Source organism: Talpa occidentalis, unplaced genomic scaffold (assembly GCF_014898055.3).
Source record: "Talpa occidentalis isolate TD23 unplaced genomic scaffold, MPIMG_talOcc4v2.1 talOcc4.11, whole genome shotgun sequence".
Lineage (NCBI taxonomy): Eukaryota > Metazoa > Chordata > Mammalia > Eulipotyphla > Talpidae > Talpa > Talpa occidentalis.
In genome coordinates, this window is record NW_023601104.1 from 76,717,345 (window position 1) to 76,737,475 (window position 20,131).

At 40.9% G+C, this 20,131-nt stretch overlaps 1 protein-coding gene across 5 annotated transcripts in view; it reads left to right on the forward strand.

Annotated features, from left to right (window-relative positions):
- Window positions 1–3,470: 3,470 nt before the first annotated feature.
- The window catches only part of PCNX1 (pecanex 1), a 142,293-nt gene continuing 125,632 nt past the window's right edge, over window positions 3,471–20,131 (forward strand). For 3 of the 5 annotated variants that reach the window (XM_037503613.2, XM_037503612.1, XM_037503614.1), the window contains exon 1: window positions 3,926–4,078. In XM_037503613.2, coding sequence (XP_037359510.1) covers window positions 3,926–4,078 — 153 coding nt within the window. Of the gene's footprint in view, window positions 4,079–20,131 lie in introns of all 5 variants that reach the window. The other 2 variants (XM_037503611.1, XM_037503615.1) reach the window with 2 other exon arrangements.

Sequence of the window (20,131 nt, forward strand, 5' to 3'; positions counted from 1 at the left end):
TTGAGTGAGTTGGAAAATGTTGGTTTCATTGGAAGAAATAAAGAACCAGGGTTGGTTTGGGGGTCAAGGAGAGACATGGATACTGCATTTAGGTGAGGCTGCGTGGGCTATACTGTCTCATAAAGACAGTCATCCCTGCTTAAACTGACCGGAGCTGTGGTTTATACATCTTTGTTCCAAGGTGGGGTCGGGTGGGGATTATCAGAAGGTTTTGCACACTCAGCTTTGTCCCTTTCAGGCAGAGGAGCCTCTGCTATTAAGAAGCATTTCCAAGGCCCTCAAGGGACCTATGATTTAGTCAGGAAGTATAATTTTAATAGAATTAGCTGAAAGATGAGCAAATGTCAGGTGGTGGTTTGGTAGCATGTCATGGCAGCTAACTTTGACATATGAAGTGTACCATTATTAATGGTTTTTATGCATGGCTAAAAGGATTAACACTTAGCAAATTAGATTCCTTCATTTTCATTCTCTTATATTTTATGGGTTCATTGGGGTATATGACTTTGGGCAAACCATTTAATATCTTTGTGCCTTTGTTTCCTGTCTATAAAATAGCAAGCTTGTGTGGCAGCATTCATAAACATTTGAAAGTTACAGATAAAAAGCATTGTAGGATTCTCTCCCATCCCACTCTTATCCCAATGACTGAGTCAGTCTTTCTGAAAGGTCATCCATTTCACTGAATTCTTTCAATTGCTAACACTCAAAGTCAGCTAATTGGCATTTTTCTAAAATGCTTTTACCAGTCCAGAGCTGAAAGATGTAGTCAATAATTGCCTTTCTACCTCTGGGCCTGCCCACCCTGCTAACCCCTTTTTACTCAGTGTCAGGTACCACGAAGCCTCCATTTCTAAGTTCTTGGAACAAACCCAGTGATCCTGGAGGGGAATTAGAGTTCTATATTAACACTCTGGGACCTCAACATATGGTAGCCATGATCAGTGTGAAATTTGGTCTCACTTCTAGGTATTAAACTCCTGCTTTGTTTTTAAGACACAGTCTGTTCACCAAATCTGGCTTTTTGATATTTGTCTTGATGCACTGAGTCTGAGTCCATGTGCCCAAACTTACCCATTCATCTCAAGGACCTCTCTTCTCAGTCTTTCATCAGGTCCCTAAAGGGAGTAGAGTCCAGATCTGCAAGAGAAGCACTGAGGCTGGGGCTTTACTATAAGCAACACATTTTCTTTATTGTTTGCCATGATTTCCCAATTTTGATCTGTTCCTGGATTTCCCAAGGCTATGTTGCAGCTGCCCATTGGCTTACAAAACTCCCGTTTTCTGTGTTGAACTAGCCTGATCCAGGCAGCCTTCCTGGTTGCTGCCAGTTTCATTCCCTCCAGATACTGTCTCCTGGCTGCAGGCTCATTACGGCAGCTTTGTCTGCTTCCAGTTCCATGGACGGATGGATATAGTGCTAGTCTCCACCTCTTCCAGTCTGCCTCACTGCTATTATTGTTAATTCTTTTATATTAAACTACAGGAGGTATTTGCTAGTGTGGAAACTGATGTGGTATTGGAATTTTATCCTTGTTTACATCTTTCTTTGTGTTGGAAAGTTTGGGATCACTTCCAAAACCTGCTCAAAGCTTTCCTGTCTCCTTTAACAGAAACAAGTGAATACTTGACACTGTCTTGTGTCTGTAACTAAGCCTCAAGACTATTATTTTAACTGTAAAATTGCATTATTTGATATTAATTTTTCTTCTAGACATATTTATATATTTAAAAGTATATTTTGACCAGTGTTGGTTCACATCTCTCAATTTCAAGGAGTCTTACAGGAACTCAATGGCCTTGCGGTTATAAGGAAATAAATCAAAGCTAGGAGCGGTGTTTAAAAGTGGTAGTTTCAATTTTGAAGGTACACTAGAATCTTCTGGAGGGCTTGTTAAAACAGATTGCTGAAACCCTATCCCAGAAAATTTGCATTTTTAACCAGGCTTCAGATGGTGTTGACACAGCTGTCTTGGGACTACACTTTGAGGACTGGTCATAGGTAACCAAAACTGCTGATCAGTTATTGATCTCTTATCTGAATGGATGAGATGAGTGCTGAGAAATGAACTTCCAAAGTTCAGTTCATGTGTCAAGGATGACTGCTTATGATAGAGGTTTTCCCCAGCACTCTTTAAGAGAATGTGGGCAATCACTTTGTTTCTGTGAACTTTGGTTTCCTCATCCATAAAATAAGGTTATCTCCTATGCTGCCTGGCAGGAGTGTTGTGAAGGTCAAGAGCAATGATGAGGAAATGTTTGAACTGTAAAGTGGCAAGGCACAGGGGTATGACAACAGTTTTTCAATATTCTAAAAACATCACCAGTTTCTTTTGGCCCTTTTCATTGTCAATTACAGCAACTTTAATTCAGGAATGAGAATATTTTTATTGCTTTAATAAACAAACTTCAAACTTTTTTTTCCCCCACTCAGTGAGATCAGACATACCTTATAAACAAACACTACACAGAGTCGAGGTTGACTCCCAGTCTTTACATCTTTAAAAAGGGCACAAAAGGGGCCTCCCTGGTGGCACAGGGGTTAAAAATAGTGCAATCAGGCCATCGCCAGCTACTGCAGCAGGAGTTTGATACCTGGCTGGCCAGGAAGCTAACCTATCTCTCCTACCCGCTGCTCCCCTCAGCAGTGTATTTCAGTCACCTTGCCTGTTCTGCTCCCCACTCTCTCTAGCGAATCCTGTCATCTTCCCCCTTCCACCCCCACTTCCACCTCAGTTCTTGCATGAATAAATAAATAAATCTTTTTTTTTAAAAAAGGGGGCATATAAAATGCTATTGTAACTTGAGGCGGAACCACGCTTAATCTTTCAACCCTGTTTAGACTGGCCCATTAAGAAAAATAACTACAAGTTACAGCAAGCTAAAAAAAAAAAAAAAAAAAGTAAAAACACCTTGTGCAAATGATAAAGGCTGTCCACCCTAAACTTTCACATTTCTTGCAACTTCTATTCATTTGTGTCTGGAAAGAGCAAATCCTTCCAATGCTGAACTTGGATATCTTTCTCACCCAAGGGTCTCCCACAGCCTCCAAGGGCGTGCGGGCGTCCAAACTAAACTGGGGTGCGTTTGTTGATTTCTCAAGTCATCAGTGGTACCTCATTCTGCCGGCCCCTCACCGAGCCTCTCAGCTATCACTGGCCTCGTGGTTCCTAGGCCTTTACCAAACACCGCAAGACGTCAGCTAGGATGCTGACAAGGTCTGAGAAAGGGGGAAAACGAGCTCGCCAGGCTGAGTCCGGGGAGCGGAACGCGGACGCCCCCGGTGCCCCGCCCCGCGCCCCCCGCCCCGCGCCCCCCGCCCCGCGCCCCCGCTCCGCGCCCCCCGCCCCGCGCCCCCCGCCCCGCGCCCCCCGCCCCGCGCTTCTCCCGGGCGCCGGCAGGAGGCGCTCGCGGCGGCGAGGCGCGGCGCGCACCCGCGGGGAGCCGGCCCGAGGGGCGGAGGGAGCGGAGAGGAGGAGCCGGAGGGGGCGCGGCCTGCTCCCCGTCCCTCCCGGGCGCCGGGCCTGCTTCTCCGCCGGGCGCAGGGCTGGCGGCCGGCGGGGGTCGCGGCGGCGGGGCGCTGGCGGGCCGCGGGCGGCGGGGGCCGGGCCCGGGCCGCGGGCGCTAAAGACAAGATGGCGGCGGCGCTGTGGCGGCCGGTCTCCTCCTCTTCGCGGCTGCCCTCCGCCCCGCCGCTCGCCGTCTCCTCCTCCTCGGTCTCCTCCTCCCGGCTCGCAGCCTCCTCCTCCTCCCCCCCTCCTCCTCCCGCCGCTGCAGCAGCCCTAGCGACCGCCCGAGCGCCGGCCCGCTCTCCCGGAGCTCGGCCGGGGGCTAGACCCGGCCGCGGCGGGCGCGGGCGAGCGAGGCCGCGCTGGGGCCCGGGCGGGGGCGCCGGCGGCGGCGTCGGCGGCGGCGCCGGGTGGGGATGGGGTCGCAGACGCTGCAGATCCTCCGGCAGGGGGTGTGGGCCGCGCTCAGCGGGGGCTGGTACTACGACCCGCACCAGGCCACCTTCGTGAACGCGCTGCACCTCTACCTGTGGCTCTTTCTGCTCGGCCTGCCCTTCACCCTCTACATGGTGAGTGTGGGGGCGGGGAGCGGGCGCGCGGCCCCCCTGCTCGCCGCCGGGGCAGCGCCGGCTCGGAGTCCCGCGGGCGGGCGCGCCTCCCTGGCTCCGGGCCGGGGTTGCGCCCTCTTCCTCTTCCCGGAGCGCGCACCCCGCGATCCTGCGGCCCCCGCCCCGCCGGCGCTCAGCCCCTCCCCCACCCCGCGCGCCCCGCGCACCCCGCTCTCCTCTCTTGAGGGGTTCCCGGTTTTCAGTCATGACGCGAGAAACCCCCGCCCCCGGGTGCGTCCTACCCGTGTGCTGGGGTGTAGCTTCCCAGGCCCCTTCTTGGGGCGTCCTGAACCCGTTCTCTCCAGCCTTTCTCCCTGACGAGGTGAAGCCCGGGGGGCGCTCCCTGCCCGTGGCGTGGTGTGGGGGCGCTGGGCTTGCTGCTCCCGAGGGGACGCCGCCTCAGCCCTGGCGCGCGGGCTTCTTTGAGCTCCGTTCCGCGGACGCCCGGGCACCCCTGGGCACTCCTTGCGCCGGAGGCGGGTCTCGCGCCTGCCCTCCCGGGAGCGCCCTCCCTGCGCCGCGCCTCGAACCCGTGTGCCCAGGCTTTGGAGCCGGTGCCCGTGCCGCGCGGTTGCCGGGAGTTTGCGGGCGGTCCGGGCTCCCACTCGCTCGTCCGCGGTGCTGGGAGACCTGGGTCCTGACCCTTCTGCCTCTGGCCTCATTGTTGTGGCCAAGCCCCGGGCCTTTGCACCAGCTGAGCGGTCAGTGGCGGCGGCTTCCAGGCCAGCTGGGGGCAAGATGCGGCGCCGGCTGGCATCGCAGAAGATTTGGTTGGGTTGGTTCGAGACCTTTTTGCCGACAGGGAGAAGGGAAGTATTGCCTGTTGCTGTTTTCAGTACTCTCAGCTTCTCCCAGTAAAGGGCTTTCAGCTTTATTCCTACTAAAAGTTGCAAGCGCATTAAAAACACACACAGACACATCAGGTTAGGGTGGGGCTTTGGGGAAAGTAATGTGGAAGAGAGATGATGCCCAGGCTTCGGGTCACATTTTTAAATGACCGCAAGCGAGAAAGGGATGGTCACTTCATTTTAGGAACATTCCTTTGAACATATTTCTGCTAGCTCTGTGATTCTTTGTGGGGCTATATATAGCACGGTGCTGGCTTGGAAAATCTGGGTATAGGACAATAAGAGAGGTACTAAAGGTGAGGGTGGCCACTTCTTTCCCAAGTGAAGCTCACTTTCGCTAATTGGCAGGAAAAGTGCCTCCTTGGGGGAAGATGGGACTACATTTCATGTTCTCAAGCAGGTTTTATTTTTCATTGAAATTGTTTGTGAAGGGACTTTTTGCTTGGGGTAAAAAAGCTATTTTTTAAAAATACTGATGACTGGTGGCTTTTTTTTTTTTTTTTTAAGGGGGCTTGTTCAGTATAGTCCCATTCGGAAAATTTATCAGGAAATGTTATACTTTTCAATTAACTCTGGCCTTGGGAGTTCTGTTTGCACTTCTCTACCTTCCAGGAACATGACATCATTAATGAACAGGTTAATTACTTTGGGTGTAAGAATCCTCAGGCTGTCACAGAGCTTTCATAGCAATTCCCCTAGTGTTCAGAAGAATTGTAAATTTAAAACCACTGGTTATTGAGATTGAATTAGTTGCTGTGTTCCATGGGCAGGTTCTGTGTTGGCACCTTAACTGACTAAGTCTTTGTGTAATTGACAACCATTGCTAAAGGAGATTTAGAGCAAAGGAAAGCAATGCATTGAGTCTGCTGTTTCATGTTGGGAATTTGTTCAGTTAATTCAGTTAAATTTAATTTGCAAATAAGTATTTGAGTGGTCACTATATACTAGGCAATTTGCTGGGTGTTTGAAAATAAAATTGCTTCTTTGACTTGTGTTAGTACATGCCAACTCCATGCTTCCTAAATCGTTGTGAAGCTTTCCTTGGTTCTTTTTTCTTCCTCTCCTCACATCCAATTCATCAAATAACCTTATGGGTTCTCTAGTCAAAACCTAACGAGAACACAGATAATCATCATTCTCTCGTTTCAAGTCACCATTATGTGTCTCCGGGACTGTTGCAGTGTTCTAATGAGGCTCACTGCTTCCATTTGATAATCTTCTCCATACAGAAATCCGAGTAATTCTTTGAAACATAAGTCAGATCTCCACACTCTTCTGCTCTTAGAGCCTGCCCTTCCAGGTGTCTCTATTGTTCCCCTGCCCCCATTTGCCTTCTTACCATTTTCACACACCGTAATATTACTCCTGCCCCAAGAACTTTGCACATGCTTTCTCCGTGTCTTGAAGACTCCCCCCCTCCAGATATCTGTGTGGTAGCTTGCTGAACTTACTTCAGATATTAGTTACATGTGAGGGTTTACCTGATAAGCTATGTAAAAGAGCAAATTCTCATCTCCTATAATACTTCCTAGCCCTCCTCCTCTGTTTAATGGCACTTTCCACAGATTGATATATGCTTATTTACTTACTCTCTCATCTCATTTGAATTTAAGCTCCAACAGAGCAGAGACTATTTTGTTCACATAGATACAGTATTGAGGTAGATTTTGAAGTAAAATCCAACATTCTGTGTTAAAAGACAGATATAAATTATTTCTGTACTCTTCCAATAATAATTACAAATGATAATGGCTATTAAGTATGTATATAGATTCTTTATCTAAATCCTGTGTCCTCATTTTACTGACAAGACAGCTGTGGTTTGGCCATTAGTGACTTGTTTTATGACCTTAGACTGATAAAGAGCTGGGATTTACACATGGCTACTGAAACCATTGTACAGGCAGCCTTAATATTTTTAAACACCCATATCTGTGAAGAGGTTATATATTGAGCTAGGAACAGTATTGGTGGTGCTTTCTGTATAGGATTCAAACTCATGGTCTTAGCAGCTTTTGTGGGTCCTTTGAAAGGAGAAATGTATAGTTTTTGCAGTTATAAAACTTTTAAAATAGTGAAAATCAAGAAGTAATTTTTCCTTCAGCTTTCATTGTCCTTTCTGTTCCCTTAAGGCACTCACCCCATTTTATTTTGTTATAATTATTTTTGCACATGACATGTCACAGATGGTGAGCTTTGTGGGTGTGAGCTTTGTGGCATTTTCATGTGGTGGAAAGCAGACTGGAATTGTGTTATATTGATTTTTGAGTCTTGGCTCTGTTTATTGATTGTGTGTCTTTTGGGCAAGATTTTCCACTTTTCTGAGCCTTGGTTTACTCGTTTGGGAGAGATTTCATGGATATTTTGTAAGAAAATATTTATGAAATAGAAGAAATTGTACATCTTCAGAGTGGCCTTCAGTAAATGTCATTTGAAAAAATGACTAATTAGAACAGTATTTCCTCTATAATGTGTGATTGGAGGAGATTAGATAGTAAATAAAACCATAATCTTAACATTTTTTCCTTTTTAGAAAGAGTTCTATCTCTAGGTGATGAACTGTAATATTACACTCTATTTACCTAAGTGACACATTCTAGTTGACATGAGAATCACTTGAACATGTTAAAAATGTACACATGTGCATGCCCATTTTGATATAGAAGCCTGGAGCTTTGCCCATTAATTTGTGATTTATGAACACTCTGGGTCAGTTTAAAGAACTTGATCAGTATGTCTTTAATTTCCAGCACTGAAATATAGAGCTGCCTACTCAACAGGTCTTCTTGGCTATCCCACAGGCATCTAAATCCTTATTGATTCCCCACTATACCCCACTTTGTTTTCTTACTCTATTATCTTAGTTAATGCCACTGTCTTGTATGTAGTTGCCTTTACTCCCCCCACCACCTTAGTAGCAAATCTTATCAATTCTGTTGTTAAAATATCTCAAATCTTCTGTTCCACTTCTTAGTCCACATTATTTTTTGTCTACATTACTACCTTAGTTTCTATTGTTGCCCTTTTTCTTTCTTTACAAAGCAATAGACATCGATAATGTCATACCCCTTTAACACCCTTCAGTGATTTTCTTTTGCACTTAGAACAAACTCCAACATGCTCACTGAGACCTAACTAAAGCCTTAGTCTGTAGTTTGTATAGTTTCCCCACCCTGCTCTAGGTAGACTGTATCCTTTCTGTTTTCTGCCCTATTGAGCTTGTTCCTCTGGGGCCTTTGCACAGGCTGTGTCTTCCAAGGGAAGGTTTACTCTTCCCCTTGCTCTTGCAAAACTGTCTGCTTTGGTCTTTGGGGCTAGATTTATTTATTTATTTATTTATTTTTTTATTCATTTATTTATTATATTTGTTTGTTTTGTTTATACATGCACTGGGTACAGTCAGAAGCGCGGGAGGGTGAGAGAATTCACCAGAGCCAGAGCGGGGAGCAGAGCAGGCAGAAGGACCGAAGTACACTGCTGAGGGGAGCAGCGGGCGGCAGGAGAGGTCTGCGCACCATGTGGGATCCTCCTCCGGTGGCCGGGGAGCAGCCGGGGATCGAACCGGCGCCGCAGAGGCCGCGGGCAGCTTCGCAACCCAGCGCTCAACCGCTGCGCCACCGGGGAGGCCCGGGGCTAGATTTATTTAAATGTCATCTCGTCAAAGACACCTAACCTGATAACCATAAACAGGTTCTCTCCTTTTTTCCATTATTCCATCCTGAAACTTTCCTCCATAGTGTTTATCATAAATATTTATGTCATTGTTTGTTTACTTGTTTGCTATCTCTAGTGTCCCTCCCCCTTCCCCCTATATCTTGTAAGTTCCATGAGGGCAGGAGTCATATCTGACTTATTCTGTGATGTGTATCCAGGGCCTACTCTTGTGTTTGGCTTATAATAAGTTCTGAATAAATGTTTGTGGAATGAATTTTTTATTGTATATGTGAATTTTCTTTGGACTTATCAACTTACTGATATGGAATAATTGGAGGCTGGGAGGAGCACTGTGATTGGCCGAATTATTTGGTTACATTTTACCTAGGGGAATATTAGAATGCAAGACATAAATCAGGTATAGAGCTATTGAAAACTCAAATACAAGAGGACTCTTGAAAAATTCTTCAGCCATTCAAATGAGAGCATATACAGCTTTTTTGTATATGCATTTTATGTATTTATACATATGATATAAACAATATATGTTCTTTAAATCTATGGAGAGATTGTATTTAGAAAATTAAATCATTTGTATAAAGTTTGTGAAGTTTCAACTTTTTCTTCCTGGTTTTTTTTTTTTCTTCCTGGAACTGATTCTTGTCATCTCTAAAATGATAAATACTGAACTTAGGCTATTTCTTGAGGTCCTTGAGTCATTTCCTTTCTGATGATTTGAAAAATATTTTAAAGATCAATGTAAACAAAATTTAGCTACTATGACTGCAACTGAACTTTTCGTATTTCCTAAAGTTTTAATTGATTTAGTAAAGTTACTGTATTATGAATTAGCAATTAGACATGATTATTTTTATTAATGTTTTCTGTGTCTTTTAAAAGTTTTAAAAACTTTAAAAGTTTTTTTTTTAAAGTTTTATTTATTTATGCATACAAGAGCTGGGTGCAGGGGCTAAAAGGATTCACCAGATACAGCGTGGGGAGCAGAGCAGGCAGATCTACTGTAATAGACTGCTGAGGGGAGCAGCAGGAGAGACAAAGAGGTCTGCTGAGCTAGGTCTGCTGTTAGCTCCCTGGCTGGGGATCAAACTCATGCTTCATAGTGCTGAGACTTAACCCCTTGTGCCACCAGAGAGTCCCTTAAAGGGAAAAGTTTGATGAATAGTGCATGGTCTCTGTTGACCTATATTCTGTTACTTTTCTGATCAACATTTTCAATATTTAGTATCAAGGTTAATATAACTATTACCATAATTGACTGTGGTACAGATACAGCTTTTATCTCTTTTATGTCAGCTATTATAAATTAAGGATACACTGTTCAAAGGTGCCTTACAAATAAAACTTCCAAGAAAGCAGCCAGGTTTGTCAACTTGTAGAAAAGCTTGTGAATTTACAAAAATGGCAATTGATCCCTAAAATATTTTAGTTTCATTTGTTAAAGATGGAATATTTTCTGCTCTTTGACTAATTACCAGAAATGTTTTGATTTCTTTTCCAGCCTTTGAATACACAGATTTAACCATGTGGTTTGCTTTCTCTAGCTAACTTTACTGAGAGTTAAATTTTTCCAATATTTTTAATGAGAATTTTCATGTAGAAGAGTGGAAAGAAATATACCCATCACCTAGATTCTATAATTTTTTTAATCCCATCTTTCTGTTTGTACACCCTGCTGTCAAGAGCTTATTTTTTAGAGGGATGGGTGTTAAATAGGTTAAAGACATCAGAACACCACTAAGATAGTCCAACATGTATCATTCTAAAGGGAACAAATCTGAAGTGAATCATTGGGTGAATTTTGACAAATGCATATACCTGTGCGGGGTAAACCCATTATCGCATACAATTTTAGTTTCATGCCAGAGAGTTCCTGCTTGCTCTTCCCAGTCAAGCCTCTCACCCTTGTTCTGATTTTTTCCCTCATCATATATAATAGATTAGTTTAGCCTGCTCTAGAGCTTCATATAAATGGAATCATGTAGCACATACTTGGTGTAAGTTTTTTACTCAACATGTTTTTGAAATTCATCCATGTTATTATGTATATCAGTATCTTGTTCCTTCTTATTTTGGAGCAGTATTCCTTTGATGTTTATACTCCAGTTTATTCATTGTTTTCCATTTTTCTGTAGGTGAGGACCTCTCTAGTTTTTGACTTTAAAGTAAAAGGCGTCATTCCAGCATGAGGGGAGGTTTTATTAGAACTCATAGAATCTGAAAAACTTTGTTGAATATAAAAAAAAATTCCCAAATAAAACCCAAGTTTTAATTGAAAATAATAATTGCATACTTCATTCACTTAATTTTACTAGTTTTTAATACTGTACTTTGATCAATATTTAGATTTTTCTCTTTTGTCAGTGCAGTAGAACCTTGCTGTTTACATATATGCTACATAAGAAATTGTTGAACATTTGAGTAACCAAAGTATATTTGGAGCTTATAAATATGTAATATTCTTCCTTACAAAAATGGACATAAAAAGGTTATACTGTTTTATAAGTCTCATTTCATTTGACTGTGAATTGTGAATGTTTCCATGTGTGAAACAAAAGTAACAGTTTTAATAGTTCTGTAGTAGGCCAGAATATGGATGTGTAACAGTGTATCTAATCATTTTCCTGGCATTAGTTGTGTAGGTTGTAACTTTTAGCTATGCAGAAAACACTGGGGTGAGTATTCTCAAAGTTCAATCTCTACACTAGTCTTTTATACAAATTCCTAGAAGTAGACTTGTTGGATTAAAGGATATCTACATTTTTCTTTGATAATCATTATTTTAGAAACATTAAGTGAATCTTTATACTTAGAATGCTGTTGAGAGAATTAGAAATTGGTAGATAGCAATGCTGGATTCCTGAGAAGGTAAAATAGGTTTGTGCTTCAGTGAACAGGGGTATGTGTCATTTTTAGAAAGGAGAAAGAAAGGAGGTAAGGGTGAATGCTGATAGAAGGGATAAGTTGGTGGTAAAGTTGATATGGGATACTTTATGATTTATGTAATGTCCTTCCTGTAGAAAGTGTTTTCTATTGAGAGTTGAGTAGGGAGGTGATGATATTCAGGGTTTGAGGAAGATCTCAAGAATGTAACATGCAGCCCTTATTTTTGGAGTGTGGGAAAGTGACTATGAAAGGCTAGTAGAATTGCCAGGCAACTCTGAGGGTACTGTTAAGATTGGAGAATATGAATTTGGAGTATTGAAGAGAATTGCTCAGGAGAGAAATTGGGGCTAAAATTTACTTGGAAGTTATCAGTATAAATGAGGATATTTGAGCCACAGAGTAGATATGATTTGGAAAGATGGCATAATTCACTAGAAAATGAATTAGACAAGAACTCCAATGCCCAATGTCAACTTAAAAAGTTAAAAATCTATAAGGAGACTAGAAAGATTAGAGGAACATGTACAGAAGCCCCGGAAGAGTATTTTGAAAAGAAGAAAGTGGTCAAAAATGCCAAAATATCCTTCATAAAGGTAGTACTAAATTAAATTGCTATCCAATAGTATTGAGAGTGCTTGTCTTCCTACCTCTACTCAGCACTTTCCATACCCAAAAGGGCTTTATTGTTGTGAATTCCTTATTCTGTGGAATGTTTAATAAAACTCAGTGAAATCCTATTTGTGATAACAGGCAGAATTTCTCTAAATTCTTTTACTTTCTAATACTTTTTAATTCAAACTTTTTTTAGTCCAAATTAAGGATGTTTACTGTACCAACTTATATCACATAAAAACTTTCATCTGATTTTTTTCTGTAGTCTGTACTTAGGTAATTTTCACAGTAGGCAAGTGATATATGAGCAGAAATCTTTCTTTGAAAGGAGACTGCTCCTTTCTGTTATATAATCTGAGTTCAGTCAGATTGTTTTCTTGTATCCCTTGTAAAATGGGGAGGGTGGAGAATTATTTTGTAGGTGCACTGAGACATCTGGGACACCCAGAAGAGTAACATTAGAGTAAGTTAAATAAGCTATAGAATAGCATAGACTAAGTGTCAGAAAAAGGCACATTGCAACAAAAATTTTGTAGTTTTTACTACTGTTGACTTCTTTAGCATTTAGATGAATTTTGCCACCTCACAGTGAAATAAGTAGCTACTGATTCCGATTCCTTTGCTGGTCCCTTCAAAAGTTGACTGCTTCCATTGGTGGGATTGTAACAGGCCTTCCTTTTCTTTATCATTAGAAACTGTTGGGTTGCATCTGCTATAACTTACACCATTGGTGCTAGTCTCTGTTGCTCTGTGTTATGATAAGAAAGAAAAGAAAACCTAGGGAAAAGCAAACCATTTCCTTTTGAGATTTTAAGGGGGGACAAAGTCCTGTTCTGTATGTAGGGCTTTGTACAAACCAAATAGAATGCTGAGTGCCAACTGCCCCAAGAATAGACAGGAAGATTAGTCACTAATTTGAGAAGCTTGAATCATGTATCTGGCTGTTTTCCTTTTCCTACCCCTCCTCACTCCCTGAGTGTTGTCTAGACATAAACTAAACAGATAAAACCACGATAGTTCTCTTTAAAACTTCACATTTTGAAATAATTTTAGGTTTACAGAGAAGTTGCAAAAATAGTAGAGTTCTTGTATATCATTTATCCAGCTTCCTCTAATATTAAAATCTTACATAACCAGGTGGATTTTTCAAAGTTAAGAAATTAACATTGCTAAAGAACTATTAACAAGTTACAAACTTTGGATTTCATCAGTTTTTCCACTATAGTCTTTCTGTTTTCAGGATCCTTTCCAGGATACTAGATTGCATTTAGTATCATCGTCTTCAATACAGTTTTCTTACTATTTTCCATTATCTTTCCAGGACTGTTTAAGGAATTTTACAGTTTATAAAACTTTATAAAATGTGTTTATTTTATTTTTTTTTTTTAAATATTTATCTATTTATGTATACAAGAGCTGGGGTACAGGCCAGAGATGCGGGGGGTGGGGGTTAAGAGGATTCACCAAAGACAGAGTGGGGAGCAAAACAGGCAGACTGACCGAAATACACTGCTGAGGGGAGCAGCTGGCAAGCCAGGAGAGGTCGGCTTTGCCATGTGGGTTGCTCTCTGGCCAGACGGGGATCGAACTGCAGAGGCTGCGGATTGCCTCATAGTGTGATGCTTAACCCCTTGCGCCACCAGGGAGGCTCTATAAAATGTGTTTTATTAAAAAAAAAAATGTTTTATATTGAATCATACATTGACCGTTAACTTGTTGGGCTATTTTAAAATTGAGACATTTAAATAAACTAAGCAAAAGAACAGACAAAACCAAGCCAGAACACAAACCCTTGGAATCTGACTGCAGAACTGAGGTTACCAGAGAGGAGGTGGGCAGAGAAAAGTAGGGGGTCTAGTGGACTATCATGTTACTTGTATTTTCATGATGGGTATGGTATGTCAATAGCCTTTTAAAGAGCTATGAATCTGTATTCCTAAAACTTACAGTGCTGTAAGCCAGTATTACCTGAATCTAATATACATGTATATAAAAAATAAGCTTATAATTGAAAACTTTTCCATCAAAGTAAGCAGAATGATGTCATGTAGACATTTAATAGCCCCCAAATTTTTAACACAGTGGTAAGCATGTAACAGGAGAGTAGTGAATATTTGTGGGGTGATTCATTTATCCCCCCAATAAAATAAAATTGAAATATTTTACATATGAAGAATTGTATGAAGTGAAATGATTCTAAAGATGAAAAAAACTTCAGAGCTCATGGAATAGTGGACCCCCTCATGTTTTAGCTTCCCTTATAATGCTGTTTTTTTTAAATTTATAAATTAGAGGCAATGAGACAAATATACAACCATATTACAAGGTAGAGATGACTAATCCCTTATGTGTCATAAAGTGTTCATCAGTTGGAAAGAAGATGCAGTTATTTCCTAGAAGACTTTATGCAGAGGATAATTTATACATTTAAAACATTTACTGTGTGCCAGGCACTGTGGTAGGTCCTATTGTGGAGGGACCTTTATGAGTTTTGTTATTTGTGTTGGAACAGCATTACCCAGAATCTTCCCACCAGGCAGATGAGTGTTTGTTCTGGGGGAAAGGTTGTTAGTTAAACAAATAAATGTTTTTGGGTATAGTATATGTATGTTCCTGCTGTCAAGTACCTTGTAATATATCCAACATGTTAAGGCTTTGTTAGTGAATTTTTTTTTAAAAAGATTTATTTATGCATAGAAGTACTGGGTGTAGGCTCGAGGTGCACGGGATGAGAGGATTCACCAGAGACAGAGCGGGGAACAGAACAGGCAGACTGACGAAATACACTGCTGAGGGGAGCAGCGGGCGAGATAGGAGAGGTCTGTTGTGCCATGTGGGTAGCTCCCTGGCCGGGAATGGAACTCATGCCTCAGTGGCCTCAGTGGCTGGTGATAGCTTGACAGTATGAGACTTTATTTTTATTTATTTATTTTTAAAGATTTATTTATGTATAGAAGAGCTGGGGTATAGGCCAGAGGTGTGGGGTGGGGAATGTGTGTGAGAGGATTCGCCAGAGATTGAGTGGGGAATGAACAGGCAGACTGACCAAAATACACTGCTGAGAGGAGCCACGGGTGAGACAGGAGAGGTCTGCCTCGCCATGTGGGTTTCTCCCTGGCCAGCCGGGGATCGAACTCTGGGATTGAACTCGTGCTGCAGTGGCTGTAGATAGCTTCATAGTGCTGAGACTTAACCCTTTGCACCACCAGGGAGGCCCCATGATAGCATGAGACTTTAACCCCTGTGCCACCATGGAGGCCCTCAGTGTATTTTTTTTTTAAAGATTGATTTATCTATTCGTTTGTTTATCTATCTATCTATCTATCTATCTATCTATCTATCTATCTATTTATTCATTCATTCATTCATGCATTTATTTATTTATTTATTTATTTATTTATTTATTTATTTATTTATACAAGCACTGGGTACAGTCAGAAGCACAGGAGGGTGAGAGAATTCACCAGAGCCAGAGTGGGGAGCAGAGCAGGCAGAAGGACCAAAGTACACTGCTGAGGGGAGCAGTGGGCGGCAGGAGAGGTCTGCACGCCATGTGGGACCCTCGTCCGGTGGCCGGGGAGCAGCCGGGGATCAAACTGGCGCTGCAGAGGCTGCAGGCAGCTTCGCAACCCAGCGTTCAACCGCTGCGCCACCGGGGAGGCCCCTCAATGTATTATTTTTAACTTCTTGGAATGTTACTTATGTCCATAATATTACTGTTTTTGGTAAGTATATGGAAAGGTTAAAAGAAAGGATGTAAAAATAGTTAAGAAAAACCAAAATCAATCAATAATCATTTGATTTATTTATGCCACAATATATATTACAAATGAAGTATCACAAATGATCTCCACCAAGTATCACAGACCTTAAGCCAAAACCCAACTGAACTTTGAAGGGGAAAAAGGAGGGCATGTTTTCTTTCTTTCTTTTTTTTTTTTTTTTTTAAGGTTAGTAATCAAATCCTCAATTTAAATATTATTTTAGTGAGAATGAATGTGGCTAATCTAAAATATCAAAAAATCTTACTATTTTTCAGTCTCTTGTGCCTTAGCAATATTAAAGTATACTGTATATGGCTTTGAATAAAATAATATTTTTCCAATTTCTTAATATGAAGATATAAAAATTTATAAGAAAGTTGAAAGAATGTGAATGCTACACATACATACACATAGAGTCTGACTTAATTGAAAGTATCTTGCAAATTTCCCTCTCATTGTTGCTTTGCCTTTGATTTGGTGATCTTACATAATTATAGACAAACATTTATAACATTTTTATCCACATCATTATGCAGTGTCAGTGTTACTCAAGTTTTCATTGTGTATTTTGGTTTTCTTTTTTATTAAAGATGTATCTGTAGGTAAAAGTTTAAGTACCATCACAAAATGCGCCATGTGACTATACTATTCTAGGCATTAACATGTCCCTTTAGCTAATTATAACTATGTATTTTTGTTTACTAATAGGGATGAAAAGAATTAGAATTTGTTGTGGGATGGTTGCAGACTGTATGCCCTCCACTTTTCTGCTCATTCTGGGTCACTGCTCACCTCTTCCTTCTCGTGTAGCAAAATGCGTATCACTACACATGCTAGAGTGAAACTTACGTAGGGATAATTCTGAATTTGCTTTTTCTTCCTCCTACACCTCTTCCACTCTTCCTTCTTAAAGGAAGTTATTCACAACTTTGGAATATCATTAGGAATTCTTTTATATTCCTAATGTGTGTGTCATGCTACTCCACTTCAGAATCACTGGCCTATTGCATAGGACCCAGGCTTCTACACGGGTGAGACATGCAACAGAGCTGTCAAAAAGAAATGGCCACCTCATAACTGACCATTAGATTACTTGAGATCCTAGTTTGCTCCACTTCAATAAATCAATATCTGGGCATGGGTATTTTGGAAAAGCCACTCCCCCTAAGTATCCCAGTAAAAAAAATTCATAGGGTGGTTCTCTTGCACACATGAAGTTCATTCATAGGGTGGTTCTCTTGCACACATGAAGTTCATGGTCACTATCCTGAGAGGTCTTAATCTTTGTGAAATTTGTGAATATCGGAAAACACTATTTTCCTATTTGGGTTGCTGGTTTAACTCTCTTCCTTCTTTTCAGCAGCGAATAAATTGCTAATAACTTTGATTCTGGCTTTAGTGGAGATTTATGGTACTGATAAGAATAATGTGTTCATATATAAAGCTTTTTACCCAGTATAGTATATTTCTTGGGCATTTCACCCTACAGTTAAAAAAAAAAAAAACCCATGATTTTTTTAATCATGAAAATAATACTAGCTATATATGTTGTTCCAGGCAGTACTCATGTAGCTACAGTTCAAAATAAAAATATATAGAGTCCAAGGTAAAAGTCTAAAATAAACCAAACAATGCTGTGGTATTTCTGTGGCGCACATTTGTGTGTTTAAGATTTTACATGTGGGAGTTTATAGCGTAAGTATCTAGAGAATAAATTGTTATATCAAAGAGTATGCATGTTTAAAATTAAATTGAATATTGCCAAATTACACCTCAAAAAGATTTCACCAGTTCGTACTCTCACCAGTGTTCAAAAGGTTCTGTTTTCTTTTGATTCTAATCAACATTGGTTATTATGAACCTTTTCCATTGTGACTGTAAAATGATACCGTGTTTTATTTTGTGTTTTTTTAATGATGGAAGTTCTTTGAGTATCTTTTCATATTCTTACTGCACTGATGCTTTTTCTTTTAACTGCTTTTGTTATCCTTTGTCCTTTTTTTGAAAGTCTTGTTGACTGAGTGCCTATTGAGAATCCTTTGTATATATAAAAATTAGCTCTTAGTCATGTATTAGATTTTCTTCCTAATTTGTCTTTTAACTTTATGATTTTTTTATTACATAAATTTAGCATTTTCAGTAGCCACATTTACCAAAACTGATAGACCTTTTATATTTTAGCCCACTTGGAATTTTATTAAAAGTTTAGAAAATTTCCTGTTTTTGTCTAATAATTTTAAAATTTGGTAATTTAAATTTGGTGTTAAATTCATGTGGGTTAAAAAAAATTTAACAACTCTAAAGGGTGGTGAAAAGTTGCCCTTTTTTAGCAGCCCACCATCATTCTACAAGAAACCACTGAATAGTCTCTTGTGCATCCCACTACAACATACAGCTGCAAATTCAAATGTTTGTCAGGTTTCACCCCACACTATTTTATATATTGGTTTTCCCCTCCTTAATGTTTCTTCAACAACTGTCACTACCAAAAGGACTCCTTCAGTTTTTTTAATAGTTGCATACTATTTTATCATGTGGATGTGTTATTTAATCTGCTCACATTTGTAGACATTTGCAGCCATTTGCTAACACAAACCATGTCATAATAATTTGTAGTGTCATCTCACCTGTTTCCAGGTGTATTATTAAGATAAATTCCTAGAAATAAGATGGCTTGGTCAAAGGGTAACCTTATGTAACTTTGAAAATTGCCTTCCAGAGGGGGGGTCCATTTTGTATGTTTTGTAACCAGGTGTGAGTGTTTGTGCCCATGTGTGTTGCAGCCTCATATATTTCTGCTATTTTCATAGGTAAGAAATAGTGTCTAATTTGCATTTCCCCTGCTTTGAGTTGGGTTGAGCAGCTTCTCAGAAGCTTAAGGGTCGTCTGTTTTGTTTTTTGTTTTTTTTCTAAGAGCTTTTCTTGTGCTCTGTTCATTTTCTATTAGGTTTTTATTTATTTTTTAGCTTTTATATTAAGGAGATTAGTCCTTTGTAATATCATTGCAGATATCTAATAGTTTTATATTAGCTCACTTGGGATTTATTTTGCTTTAAGCCATGTATAAAAGTCTAGCTAAAAAAAAGTTCTTTAGGACAGGCAAATTTTCCCCATCAACCTAATTTATTAAACAACTTCATCTCTTCCTCAGTGCTTTTAAATGACACTTTTTCATACTCTAAATTCCCACTTGAATGCACATATTTTTGTAAGCCTAGTTTTATATGTTTATATATTTTTCTTTCCTACTCATTTTCCTTTGTTATTTATTTTTCATTATTTTGACTTCCTAGCTGTTCATTTCTTCACTTTGTAAAATTTCCCAGGGGCACTATTGAGTTTTTGATTGAAAAGCATTGAATTTATGAATTTCTTTGTAAGGGGAATTCAGTATATTTGTAGTGCCAAGTTAAGGTACTCTTTTTTTTTTTTTTTTTTTTTAAAGATGTATTTATGCTTACAAGAGCTGCGGCACAGGCCAGAGATGTGGGGGGTGAGAGGATCCACCAGAGACAGAGTGGGGCACAGAACAGACAGATTGACTGAAAATACACTGCTGAGGGGAGCAGCGGGTGAGTCAGGAGAGGTCTGCCTCGCCATGTGGGTTTCTCCTTGGCCAGCTGGGGATTGAACTCGTGCTGCAGTCTGTGGATTGCTTCATAGAGTGGTTCTTAACTCCTTGCGCCACCAGGGAGGCCCAGTACTCTCTATTTTTTTTTTTTTTTTTATAGAGGCATGTTTTTTATTTATTTATTTGTTTGTTTGTTCGTTCGTTTTTGTTTATACATGCACTGGGTACAGTCAGAAGCGCGGGAGGGTGAGAGAATTCACCAGAGCCAGAGCGGGGAGCAGAGCAGGCAGACAAACGAAGCACACTGCTGAGGAGAGCAGCGGGCGGCAGGAGAGGTCTGCGCGCCATGTGGGACCCTCCTCTGGTGACCGGGGAGCAGCCGGGGATCGAACCAGCGCCGCAGAGGTCGCCGGCAGCTTCGCAACCCAGCGCTCAACCGCTGCGCCACTGGGGAGGCCCAGTACTCTCTATTTTTTAAGTGTCCCTCCCCTCAATAGATTTAAAAAAAAAGTTTTCTTCATGTTAACCTTGCACTTTTTCCTTAAGATTATTCTTTGATTTTAATCTCTAGCAATGTAAATGGAACCATGTTCCTATGTAAAAATGGAAGCATGTTTCCATGTTCTTTCACTCTTCCTTCCTTGCATGTAAGAAAATTACT